The sequence below is a fragment of the Ipomoea nil genome, unplaced genomic scaffold (assembly GCF_001879475.1).
Source record: "Ipomoea nil cultivar Tokyo-kokei standard unplaced genomic scaffold, Asagao_1.1 scaffold1770, whole genome shotgun sequence".
Lineage (NCBI taxonomy): Eukaryota > Viridiplantae > Streptophyta > Magnoliopsida > Solanales > Convolvulaceae > Ipomoea > Ipomoea nil.
In genome coordinates this window covers 537764-551334 of record NW_017618198.1, presented here as the reverse complement: position 1 = coordinate 551334, position 13571 = coordinate 537764, and the positions used below count along the sequence as shown (strand labels likewise).

The following is a 13571-nucleotide window of genomic DNA, read 5'->3' as shown; positions in this document are numbered from 1 at the left end:
TGCTCATGCTGGTAAATTTTATTTTATTTTTCCTAGTTCATTCGTTGGTTGTGAATTACCGAAATGGTACTTCCACTATAATGATTTCACTAATTAAAATAGGGATCATGTCCAACTACCCAGCATGCCAACAAGTGCACATGTTTACCGTTGTAAATGCATTTTTTTTATACTTGTATAACAACCAGCATTATATTTTGACAAGATAAAGATTTGGCGTTCCACTTAACAAACAATACATTCACTTTGAGGGACAAATAGAAAATAGGTGCACTTTGATAAGCAAGAATAATATTAGGTGGAATTGAAAGTTGAAAATTAAACTCATAATATTATTATAATCGATGGACCATTTTGATAATTTACTTGGAAAAAGAATACATTGGGTAGATACATGCATCTTGACTCTGTTAGAATGTAATATTTGTTCATAATTACTTTCTCAACCTGAAGCACATAAAATCAATATCACCTTCAATAAGACTTGAACCCATGACCTCCCTTCCATTTGGAAAGATCACTAGACTACAGATCATTGGCAAATTAATTTTATCTAGCAATACAAATAGTATTAGTCTATTACATTACTTTTAAATTGTTGATACAAAATTGCTAAATTTAAATAAGAGTTAATTCTAGCAATGGTCCTCTGACTATATTGATTTTCCAAAATTAGTCCTTGACTTTTAATTTGGACACTTTAGGTCCCTTGATTTTCAATTTCTTTCCAATTGAGGTCCTTTCGTCAGAATACAATTAATTGAATTTTAAATGAAGGGGTAAACTCATCATTTCACCTGCCTATGTATTATTCTTAGTATTTCTCCATTGTATACGCGATATATATGAAGATAATCTTAGTCGAAACCCAAAAATGTTCCTCGTCGTTCCCCATTTGCTGACTACTCGTGTGTGCGTTCCTCTATTATTGAGATGTTTACATGGTATAACAGCGAAATACGAAGGGAGAAATACGAAGAATAATACATAGGCATGTGAAAGGACGAGTTTACCCCTTCATTTAAAGTCTAATGAACCGTATTCTAACGAAAGGACCTCAATTGGAAATAAATTGAAAGTCAAGGGACCTAAAGTGTCCAAATTAAAAGTCATGGACTAATTTTGGAAAGTCAATATAGTCGGCGGACTATTGCTGAAATTAACTCTTTAAATAACTATGTATATTGTATATTTGTGAGATTATAATGTGAGTAAGAATAATAAATGATGTCTAAATGTACATAGAAAAGTTACTTGTAAAATTTGTAGGAAAAAAATGTCAAATAAATTATTGAACTTATCGATTTGGTATAATTAAATCATTAAATTTAAAAGTGTGCAATTGAACAAAAAAAAAAAAAAAAAAAAACTATAAAGTATGTACAATTGGGATACTTTCTCAATTTCTTTTAATAGAATCCAATCACATTTTTCATTGGTACACATTAGAGTTGCATTTTCCTCTCTCATGTTTTTTTTTTGAAAATAAAGTTGCAATATATTAATAAATGAAAGCAATAATAGAGTCAGGGGACAGAGTCTCAGTATAGCGATGTAGCATGAGTATAAGCTACATCAGCAAGAGTATGAGCATGTAAATTCATTGCTCTAGAAACATAACTAACATAACAAAAATCAAACGAGGACATAGCCGCTCTAACACTAATCAATAACAAAATCGACATAAGATAACGGCGATATGTATGCTGATAACAAGTTATTACGAAGCTCCGAACAATCTGTGAATAAGTCCACCGCTACCACATTACGATCCTTCAATCAAGAGAGCACTTTCTTACGGGCTAAGGGATGATAGGCAGTCCGGTAGCTTCCCATTACTTGCCGCTAAGAAACGACCATCGTAATCAAGAAGCATCGCACGATATGTAGCTGCCCCCATTGCATGCCCCCATTGCATGCATATAACACGCGTCGACATAGCAACGTGGATCCGTGGATGATTGCGGCAACCCAACTGGCGGCAAAAAGATATAAATGTTTTCAACTTAAATTACTAAAAGATATTTAAAAAAAAAAAACATTCCAAATGTAGGTATTTTTCCTTGGTTCGTTATTTAATGGTTCAATTATAAGTGTTTTAAGTTTATTAATTCAATTGCACAAAAATTAAAAGTTGAATAACCCATTTCACATATTTTCTTATTTTCTATATACAAACTTGCTAAAATTATAAAAGACTTAAAAAATTGTAAAAATCTAAAGTCAAGTTCACATCTCATTGAGAATAAAATATATATGTGGGTATCTCGATTGGTTCTTAAATGGCAAATTATACAAAATGACTTATAATTAATTTAATCTAATATGATGGACTCCTTGTCAGCGGTGTGCACTTGTCAATGACGTACGATCTACACTTATTTGATTTACATAAAAATTCACATTTACTATATGAATATACGTACTTGGTAAAATTATCTTATAACTATAACCACTAAAAGATCACAATAAAATAATTTAAATAAAAAAGATCAATAGATATTTTCATAAAGGAGTTAATTATATTTTTGGTCCTAGATTTATAGGTGACAATCTACTTTTAGTATTCTTTTATCAAAAAATTCACTTTTGGTCCTAGTATTATTATGACATAACTAATTTTAGTCCTCTATTAAAAAATGTTAAAATTTTGTTAAATATAAGGACATTTTGATCTTCAATTATTATTATTTTTTTTAAATAAACATAAAAAATATAACAGGAAAATGTACTTTGTATTAAAAAGATCAAAATATTATTCTATTTAACAAAATTTCAACGACTTTGTTGATAAAGGATTAAAATTTGTCATATCATAACAATACTAGAATTAAAAAAAAAAAATTAATATCTGATAAAAAAGACTAAAAATAAATTATCACTTATAAATCTAGGATAAAAAATAAAATTAACTCTTTCATTAAAAGTCAAACTTAAAATTATATGTGTACTAAATAAACATTTATGCCTAAATATAGTACGGACGTTTTTATTTTTTCATTTTTTATTTCATTTTCAATCAAAATGCAAAAATAAGAAGTATTTGCGTTAGTTCTTCAAGAAAAAAAGGAAGTATTGCGTTAGGGCTCTGAAGTCGCTGAACTTCTATTCTTCACGATCCCAGGTAGCTCTCTTCTATCAGCTACTTCCTGCACACATCTCCGCTTTCTTGTACATGATCATTCATATTTTTATCGATTTACTTCACAATTTTTTTCTTATTTGCTTATTAGTTCTTTGAATTTTGATTTTTGGAGGATCTTTTACTTCTAGCAGTTTGCGTATTTGAGATTTCGCTGAATTGCTTTTGTAATTAATGTCTTAATTCTATGAAACGATGGCGTCTGTATTTGAATTTACTACCAAATAGTTGTTTGTTTACTGGAGCCTACATATGTGTATCCCGGTTATGACTTTCTACCTGCTGTAGTGCTGTAGACAGCTGATCTCTAGTTTTTTTCTAGCTGGGTTACTATTTTGTGCTGCTCATCTGGTCTGGATTTGAGTGAGAATGTGAGTTAGGGGTTTGGATTTTTTGTTCATTTTGCAGTTCTGAGATCAGGTTTTGAAAATTATGTGCACATGCCAAATCGAGCTGTTATTACAATATAAGTATACAATGCTAATCTTTATATCTATGTCTATGCAGATCGTTTGAAAATAAATTTAGATTGAAGTTCGTTCTCTATTAACATGGTAATGTTTCTTATTCTGCTTGTTATTGTTGTCGGGATTGCAATTTGAATTTCATCATCTTGCTCTGTCTACTTCTCTGTTGTTGGATTGATGGTACTTTTGTGTGACAGAATTATATACTTGGAGCTTTCAAGCCAGCATGCCACATTTCAGTGACATTGACAGATGGGAAGTCAAGGAAGCAGGTATTGGATTAGTGTTTACTGTTTTTCTCAGAGGCCATATTCAATTCTCTGTGTGCTTTAGCAATAGGCTGAGTTATCCTTGGTGATAACTTGATGATACTTTATTCTAGTGAAAAATCTTTCTGGCGATGAAGACGACATAATAGTTTTCAAAACTACCAGCTTTAATAACTTTCAGGTGGTGAAAAAAATACATGTAAACGTAGGTTTCTGGAACTTTCTTCTATGCTTTCTTTCTTGCAATTGACAATGAAATAGACAGAACTCATAGTTAATCAATACTGAAATTGATAATTCATTGCCCCCATATGTTTCCTATACAAATACGACTAGAGAAATACAAACCAACTTTTAGATTTTTGTTAGTTGACATTGTTGGTCTTCTATGGGATATACTTCACATTTCCCCCTCATTCATTTCTGTACTTTGATAGATACCATTGAAGAAGGAAAATGGCCAAACAGTAATGGTCCCACTTTTTCAAAGCCAAGAAAACATAGCTGGGAAGGTATTCACACTTTATGTTTTTGGTCCTTTATATTCCATTTCGTCTAGCTCACTTAAACCTTCGTTAACCCTAGGAGAAAATACTTTCTGATGATGTCTCAGATATCAATTGAACCAATATCAGGAAAGAAGGTTGAACACAATGGAATAAAGGTTGAGCTGCTCGGTCAGATAGGTTAGTATTAACTTGGTTTTTAGTACTGGTATATGCTTTCCATTAGGGGCTTAAGATTTTCTTTTACTACATTCTTTTTGGACTTAAGAGTATGCTTTCTCCTCTTCCATTTCAAATGCAAAGATAACAAGAATCACTATGTAAACTTTGGAGCATGCAGATTTCAGTCTGATCATGCATAATGTGATGGTGATTTTCTTTCTTGTTCTACAATTCCACAAGTGGATTGATTAATCATTTCCACACTCAGGCAGTCATTAGTATTTTCCTTTATGCTGTTGTTGAGCACCAGTAATTGTGCAAGCATATCTGCCAATTTCATCTCTTTTATTTCAAAGAATGACATTCATGTCTCACTTGTTTTTCCTTTTCAGAAATGTACTTTGATAGAGGGAACTTCTATGACTTTACCTCTCTGGGTGAGTGCATTGTTTCCTTTGCTTAATGGACCAGGATGCCCTTTCATCTGCCATGTTCAATTTATTTAGTTAGTTTTTTATCACCCACATAAATTTAATTTTCTCTGTTATTTTGTTTAAGCTCTAACAATGTCATTCTCATTACTTTTCTGAGCACTTTCATTGGCCCTATTGTATCCTTTTACTTTTTGAGCTATGTTTCCTACTTTCCTATATCTGAATTCCTTGCAGTTCGAGAGCTGGATGTTCCTGGTGAACTATATGATAGGAAAACATACCCGTTTGAGTTTTCAACTGTTGAAATGCCTTATGAGACGTACAATGGGGTTAATGTCCGTCTTAGGTAGGTTTGTCACATGTGACTTTTACTTTTGCAAAATGCATGGTGTTGAATTTGAAAGATTCAAATGCCTGGCGGGTGGAGAATAACAACCACCCGCCAGTTAGGCGGAAGCAAAGATGAAGAATCAAGGGATAAGAAAATAATATATATTGTATGAAAGTGAATAGAAGGTGTTTATAAATCTATCATATAGAAAAGAGAATACAAAGCCCTATAAATAGGTGCTAGAAGACTACGAATAGGAAACAAGTTTCTATATGCCTACCTACCTAAATCCCTAAGACTGCCTAATCTATAGAGATTCCTTATATTGTATATATTCCATAACACATGGCTTTGATTTGTCTCTCCTTTCATTAACCTAGAATTCAAATTTAACAAGTTCAAGAACTTTCTAAGGAGCAGCCAAGATGTTGACTGCTAGATGCTTCATTTCATCATAACGACTTGCCAAATCCATGCATATATTTAACTATGTTGAGCAAAAATAGTTTATGGACATGGTCTTAAAATAATAATGCATTAAAAAAAGATGTGGCTTTACATATTAAATCCTGCAGACACAGAGTATAGAGATGTGTAGTGGCCCGAAATCAACTGTGCCATTGGCAAATTATGATAAGAAAATCTTCAGTGTTTCACTGATTTGCAAAGGAGCACTTCATATTTTTTTGCTTTGGATGAATTACAAAATATTGTCAAATGCAGGAAATTTGAAAACAATTAGCATTATTTCCTTATCCTTTGCAAAGTTCTTGATTGATTTGTCATTTACTAATGCTACTGGATAAGTTATTACCAAAGATAGATCTGAGGCTTAACCTTCTTCTGGTTTAGGTACGTCCTCAAAGTTACAATAAGCCGAGGCTATGGTGGCAGCATAGTGGAATACCAAGACTTTGTGGTATTATTTACTCTTCACCCACACATCTTTAATGTTTTTTACACGGCACTTCATGTTTGTTTGTAGTGCACATGGAATACTTGTGGGATGTTTTAATGAAGCACATATTTTTCAACTAAATAAAGCTCTACAACTTCAATCCTTCTTTCCCTTTCCTTTGATTGTTTTGAAGACAAAGAACCATATATATATGGTGAATAATAAAAAGAAAAGGTTGGTGGATTGGGGAATATCATAATCATACTTGATGAAAACATAAGATAAAACATGTTTCAACTTCTATAACAGTTGGAGAAATTCTCTATGCAAATCTTATTTTCTTCTTTTACCTAAACATTATAAATCTTTTTCCCCTAAAATTTTATCCTGAACTTCTAACTGTTGTCTTTACATCCTCATCCTGCATGTGCCTGAGTTATAAATGCCACAGTGCCCACAGACAATATGGATTGGTTGTTGGCATGATCAATTTAATCTGTAGAATCCAGAATAAAGATTACTTGTGTTTGTGGTATTTAGTAGGAAAGACTTGAGCCCTGTATTTTAGTTTATTTTACTTCATTTTTGGATTTGAGCTATTTAGTGGCATCTGACAGTTTATTCACCAATCTTTATTTAATATTGATGAATCAGGTGCGCAACTATAGTCCGCCTCCATCAATCAACAATAGTATTAAGGTGCTATTCTTTTACAATAGTGTACTATTGGACATTATTTATTTGATACTTACATATATGAATGGAAATGGTGACCTATCCATCGGAAGTTTATTTATCCCACATAGTACATATTGCTAGTACAACAGTCTATTGCAAAATTTAATGATATATACCAATTAAAATTTATCTTTGGGAACTCTATGTATCCTACATGTACCTACTAATACTACAATCTTTTACAATATTTAGTGACATTACTAATCTAATTTATCTTTTATGATATCTTTCTCGACATCCAATTTGCAACTACTGGGTTGACTATTGTAGTATTCATCTTTGTTACTTGTAGATGGAAGTTGGAATTGAAGATTGCCTTCATATTGAATTTGAGTACAACAAGAGCAAGTAAGATTATATTGTCAGATGTTCTTGCACTTCTAACTTAGAGGGCATGTTTCACACAGTAACAGTCATTCAACTATTTTAGTATTATAATTATAATTCTGTATATGTATTAGTTCTCTCTGATTTTCTTGTGTGTGTGTGTGTGTGTGTATATATCCTCTGAGTACAACTAAATTTTACATAAACAGGTACCATTTGAAAGATGTTATTATAGGCAAAATATATTTCCTCCTTGTACGAATCAAGATAAAGAACATGGATCTTGAGATCAGACGCCGGGAATCTACAGGGTCCGGGGCAAATACCCATGTTGAGACGGAGACCCTTGCAAAATTTGAGTTGATGGATGGTGCTCCTGTCAGAGGTAATATACTAATATAAACCCGTCCTTTATATTTTGTTCACACACATAGGACCATAAATGGTGATTTCATACCGGGTTTGATCCTTGAGCTAGGAACTTCAGTAACTAGTGAAATTTGCACTTGCGTTTGCAGGTGAGTCGATTCCCATCCGGCTCTTCCTGAGTCCGTATGAACTGACTCCAACATATCTGAACATCAACAACAAATTCAGTGTGAAATACTATTTGAATCTTGTTCTTGTCGACGAAGAGGATAGACGGTATTTTAAACAACAGGAGATTACAATGTGCCGCATTGCTGAGATTTCCTGACCTGTATTAGAAAACTCAAATCTCTTGAAACTCGAGGTTTCTCTTGTGCAACTGAGTAGCGGTTTGGTTTCTAATGGGATGAACACCTTTTGTTTTCCTTTTTCATCTTCATTTTTTTTTTTGGATAGATTAAGTAACATGTGTGACTACATTTGTATAGACAAGCTGTTGCATTATACATTTGTTTAGAGTGTGTTTTAAGATGGTTTTAAATGGTTACTCCTGTTTACTGTTAATAGACAACTATCGAGTTGGACCTTTAGTTATGGGGTAAAATGCATATAAATACAGTATGATATGTGTACGGATAGCACAAAAGTTTCCTATAGTTTATAAAAAGAATAAATTATTAAAATGAGCTTTTTAACTGAAGTGGTTTTACCACTTTGATCGATTTTTATTTTGTTCAATAATGTCATTGACTATTACATTTCTATTAGACAACCCATAACAGGGAAGTTTGGTTGGAATGAAGGAATTACATGGGAAAGGAATTGCAATTACATGGGAGATAAATTACTGAAAATAAAGTGGGAATTTAAATTTCAGTGTTTAGTTTACATGATTAAAAAAATTTCAGTGTTTAGTTTACATGGTTAAAATTACTGGGAATTTCAATTAAAGTCCAAAATGTCAATTGTTGTTGTCAGGCATCAATTTTAGGTTAAATAAAGAGAGGGTAATTTGTCTTATCATTATTTTTTTTCTTCCCAAGATCCATGGAATTAAAATCCCAAGGGGGGACATGACCTGGGATTTTAATTCCATGAAAATGAGAGATGAAATTTAAATTTCCTACAACCAAATGCCCTATACCGGTGTAAGATAAATGGTATATGGAAGTTACTATCCGATAATTATGTAATAAATCTCATTTTGTGATCTTAACTGTCAAAAAATTATAAGAAAATATCTTTAATTGACCGGTTCAAATTTAAAAAGTCAATAAACTTTTAGAATTGTATTTGTAACCATATAATTAATTTAAATTTATAACTTTATAATTACTAAATAAATAATTTAATTAAGCTGATTAGGTTATTACCGTGAGGAAATCCTCCCTCACCTAAAAACAAAATAATAGAATCACTATAACCGATAATTTATTATATAGACATAGGATAAATGATGAATAGTTTAAGAAATATGCATAAACTATGTGAAGAGTGAAAAGTTAGGTTTGTGTCCCTCCTTTTGGATGTAGTGATGATGAGATTAAGGTGAAGGAAAGAAAAGCGTGGCGTCCCCTCTCATTTTGCCTGTTTTCTCCGAACCTAGTCTAAGTTATCTCCTTAAAATTTACAACCTATGCTAACAAATATTGTTATTTAAGTTGGTCATACAAGAGAACATTGTCAAAGAAAGCATGATTTTTTAACCAAGAACAACGCAATGAAAAGCAGTGTCAAGAGTTCATTGGTTCAACGTTGAGACCCACAAGAAACTTAAAATGGATAAAATAAAATATAAAATAAAAAAAATAGAAGACAGAATCACTTCATGTAAAAGATGAAAGCATCGTTTATCTATTTTTTTCCACCAAAATTATTCACCATTCCACGTTTCATTGGTTACTATGAAGTTAGGTTGTGGATATGGTCATGTTAAACAAAAATCTATTTATTAATTAAATAAGAATTATATATGGGATATGTTAAATGGTAAAGAATTTTGGCAAACATTTTTACTCTTATGTAATTTAATTTTTATTTTTCTGAAAACGAGAATAACGATGATAGAATTTTTTTTTATTATTTATAAAAAAAGTCTATAATTTTTAATTTACAAGAAAAAATAGCTATGGATAAAACACGTATTGTGACCCTAAGTCCCTAATTGGTAAAGGAGTGCAAGGTAAACCAGTTTAGATTGCTCATAGTTGACCGATTCAAATTAAGAAAGACAATAGACAACTTGCATGAGAAGTTGAACTTGAAATCTTGTTTTTACCAATTCTCTCTCTCTCTCTATATATATATATATATATATATATATATATATATATATATATATATATATATATATCGTTTGGGATTGCAAGTAGTGGCCCGATGGATGCAGACATCAACCTAGTTGGTACTATGAATTATTTTAGGTAAGATGAAAAATATAAGTTGTATAAAAAAATATTAAGAAATGAGTATAAGGATGGTAGATATATACATCAACATGGTCGGTATATTATGAATAATTTTGGATAAGATAAAAAATATTTTTTAAAAAATGAATGAGATAACAATGACAGTTTTTCATAAAGTAGCAAATTGATGCAGATATCATCCTATACCTTATAATATGATTTTTTTTTTTTTTAAAAAAAAATCAATTTAAACTTGATAAATATTATATTATGAGACTATACACATAATTTCAACCCTATAAGTAATACACCTTCTATTTCATTTAATGTATCTAATTTAATTAATAAGAGATGACTGAATTATTTATAATTTAATTTTATATAAAATTTAATTTATTGTTAGTATATAAAATTTATATATTTAAAAATTATATTAAAAGTATTATTAAACATAAAAGAAATTATAATTTGTAATAAAATGCTGAAAAATAAAAATCAAAGAAAGACATGCTTGAGTTGATAAATGAATAGTAAATACGACATGTAAAATGGGACATGGAGTATTATACTAAAAAAATATTCATTCCAAATGTAATAAAAATTCATTTAAAAAAACTAGATTTATGAGTAAGGGAAAGAGCATATACATTGTATTTTTTGGATTATATGGATAAGTGTATTTGAGAGAGAGAGCGTGATATAGAGGGAAGAGAATAGAAGTGCTAGAAGGACGAGTAAAAAAAAAAAATTATTGCTCTGCATGCGCATTTGATGCACAATGCGCACCAGTACACGCACCATCTCGACGCGTTGAAGCGTTTTTTTTTTTTTTTTTTTTTTTTTTTTTTTTTTTTCTCAACCTAGCCTATTCTATTTGGTTTGAAATTTATGCACAAAAAACCCCACTGATGGGTTTGCCACTTTGCCCTAAGTGCTCAAGAAACAATTTGTTGGTCAACTAGTTTGAAAAGTAAGCAGTTTGATATTTAATGTAACTTAATTTGTCTTTTTGAGGAGTTGATGAGTCATAAACCAAATATAACATAACTTTTTTAAAAAAAAAATTGTCGGATTATATTGTGGATATCTATAGTTTGGAACACAACTTTAAATTGTCTGTAGTAAAATTTAAATCTCTGCCTTACCCTTAAAAAGGAATTTAAATTGCAATCCTTCAAACACTAGACCATACCATGGGGCAATTATAAAAATTAAATGTGACAAGTGATCTTGCATTTTCCTCTTACTAATTAATCATCCTTTTACGTTGTATATTATATGATTAATGAGTAAATGTTTTTTTTAAAAAAAAAAAAATAAAATAAAATCAGAGTGTGTTAGTCAATTCATCGTAGTAGATCTCAATAAATAAAAAGAATTTTTTTGAGAAAAAAAATAAAAAGAGTTTTATTATTAGGAAGTGAACATTAGGTGGTAATATAAAATTAGAAGAGTAAAATAGCATATCTTATCTTTGTTGTGTGGTAATTTACACTAAGTTTAAATTTGTGATTTTCTGATACGAGGATTATATATACTTTATATACTTAGTCACTCCTTTCGCAATAATTTTTTTTTTATTTTGCTTTTATTAGAAGAAGAAAATCAATAAACAAACAAATAAATAACAATTATGACTCATTTTATTTCTAAATGAATATGAATATATTATGTCAATTTAAAAAATAAAGGTAAAAAGTGATAATAAGGATAGTGTGCATTATTAAATTGAGAATTTATAGGTTTTGGTTTGGCCTGGTATCGCATTCCACTATTATGACACGTGGATAGACAAAAAAAAATTATTGAAATTTAACCTTTTAGGTTTAAGACATGAAAGGATTGAAAGGTAGGATGGACAGATAGTAGTAAAGTCATCATCCTTATCCTAAAGTATGGCCATCACAATTATTAGATTTACACTCCCCCCCCCACCCCCCCCCCACACACACACATATATATATATATATATATATATATATATATATATATATATATATATATAAAAGATCATATGAGAACACCTGCTTAGGTGAGAACAAATCGTGTGCATTCATCTAATATTTTTTAATGATCTAGATTAGATTAAGTGTATGCGAACGCGCATCAAATGTGTGCAAACTCGATTAAATGTGTTTGCACATATTTAATGCGCGTTCACACACTTAATATAATCTATACCATTAAAAAATATTAGATGGATGCACATGATGTGTTCTCATGTTCTCACCTAAGTACATGTTCTCACTGAAACTCTACCATATATATATATATATATATATATATATATATATATATATATATATATATATATATATGACCAAATGAGAACAAGCCCTTTGGAGAAAATAAGCACTAACCTCAGTCTTTAAATCTGAAAAAATCGAACGGATCAAATCAAATTTTAAAAAACAATAATGTGGCATTTTTATAATTATCACCAACTTTACTATGCAAACTTGAACACAAAAATCTGCAATTCCCAGACTTCTTCAGGTTTGCACAATTAATATTAACATTTTGCATATTTAGTATTAAAAGATGCACTTGCAAAAATGCGAAACTGCATTGCACTTAATTAAGGTTTCAATTTTATAGTTTATGACTGAGTTTTTAGTTTTATTTGATTTAGTGGTTCACTTTTTTACTGCTTAAGGTCTAGCATTTACGATTTAGATTTAAAAGTTAGCATTTTCGTTGATTTTATAGAATTTACTAGGTTTGCATATTTAGTTGTTAAAAAATGACATATTTAAATGTTCAAAGTTTGCATAGTGAAGTTGATAATAGTTACAAAGATGCCATCGTATTTTTGTAATATGATTATATCCGTCAAATTTTTAAAGATGTTAGGTTGAGATTGATTCTTATTTCTCTCCTATAATACTGTTCTCACTGGCTCTTTATATATGTATATGGAAAGGTTCAGGTGCGGGATTGTGCGGTTAGATCTGAATCGTTAATCAAATCTAGATCAACGACTCAAATCAATGAAAATTAAAAAAAAAAAAAAATCGCGTGTCTAGAAGAAAGAAGCATAAGCTAAAAATGGTGCACCTTAAGTGTTAGATCTTAAGCACAAACTCACGCACATTAAGTACAAAACCTACGCACATTAAACACAACCTCACGCACATCAAGCACAAAACCCACGCACTTTAAGTATTAACTCACAGACCTTAGTTTCAACAACTACTGACATTAATCACTAACCTCACACACATTAAGCACAAACCCTACGCACATTAAACACAAACTCTACTCACATTAAGAACAAATCTCACGCACCTTAAGTTTCAACAATTACTGACATTAATCACTAACCTCACACACATTAAGCACAAACCCTACGCACATTAAGCTCAAACTCCACTCACATTAAGAACAAATCTCACGCACCTTAAGCACAAAAGCCCACACTTTAAGTTTTAACAAGTACTCACATTAAACACAACCCCACGCACATTAAGCACAAAACTCACGCACCTTACGCACAAGACTCACGCATCTTATATACAAA

The 13571-nt window shown here is 30.7% G+C and overlaps 1 protein-coding gene across 1 annotated transcript; it reads left to right on the top strand.

Moving 5' to 3' along the window:
- The first annotated feature begins 3019 nt into the window (after window positions 1–3019).
- On the top strand, window positions 3020–8259 carry LOC109192369 (vacuolar protein sorting-associated protein 26A). The gene is made up of 12 exons (XM_019342974.1): window positions 3020–3124; window positions 3650–3696; window positions 3807–3881; window positions 4316–4390; window positions 4492–4564; window positions 4939–4983; window positions 5215–5326; window positions 6164–6230; window positions 6864–6908; window positions 7240–7295; window positions 7484–7659; window positions 7793–8259. The coding sequence occupies exons 2-12, from the start codon at window positions 3694–3696 to the stop codon at window positions 7969–7971; spliced, it is 906 nt and encodes a 301-aa protein (XP_019198519.1). The 5' UTR covers window positions 3020–3124; window positions 3650–3693; the 3' UTR covers window positions 7972–8259.
- The last annotated feature ends 5312 nt before the right edge of the window (window positions 8260–13571 follow it).

Excerpts from the sequence above, each read along its gene's own strand:
- LOC109192369 (XM_019342974.1), top strand. Across the intron at positions 3,882-4,315 it reads ATGGGAAGTCAAGGAAGCAG|ATACCATTGAAGAAGGAAAA; the intron begins GTATTGGATTAG and ends GTACTTTGATAG. Across the intron at positions 4,984-5,214 it reads CTATGACTTTACCTCTCTGG|TTCGAGAGCTGGATGTTCCT; the intron begins GTGAGTGCATTG and ends AATTCCTTGCAG.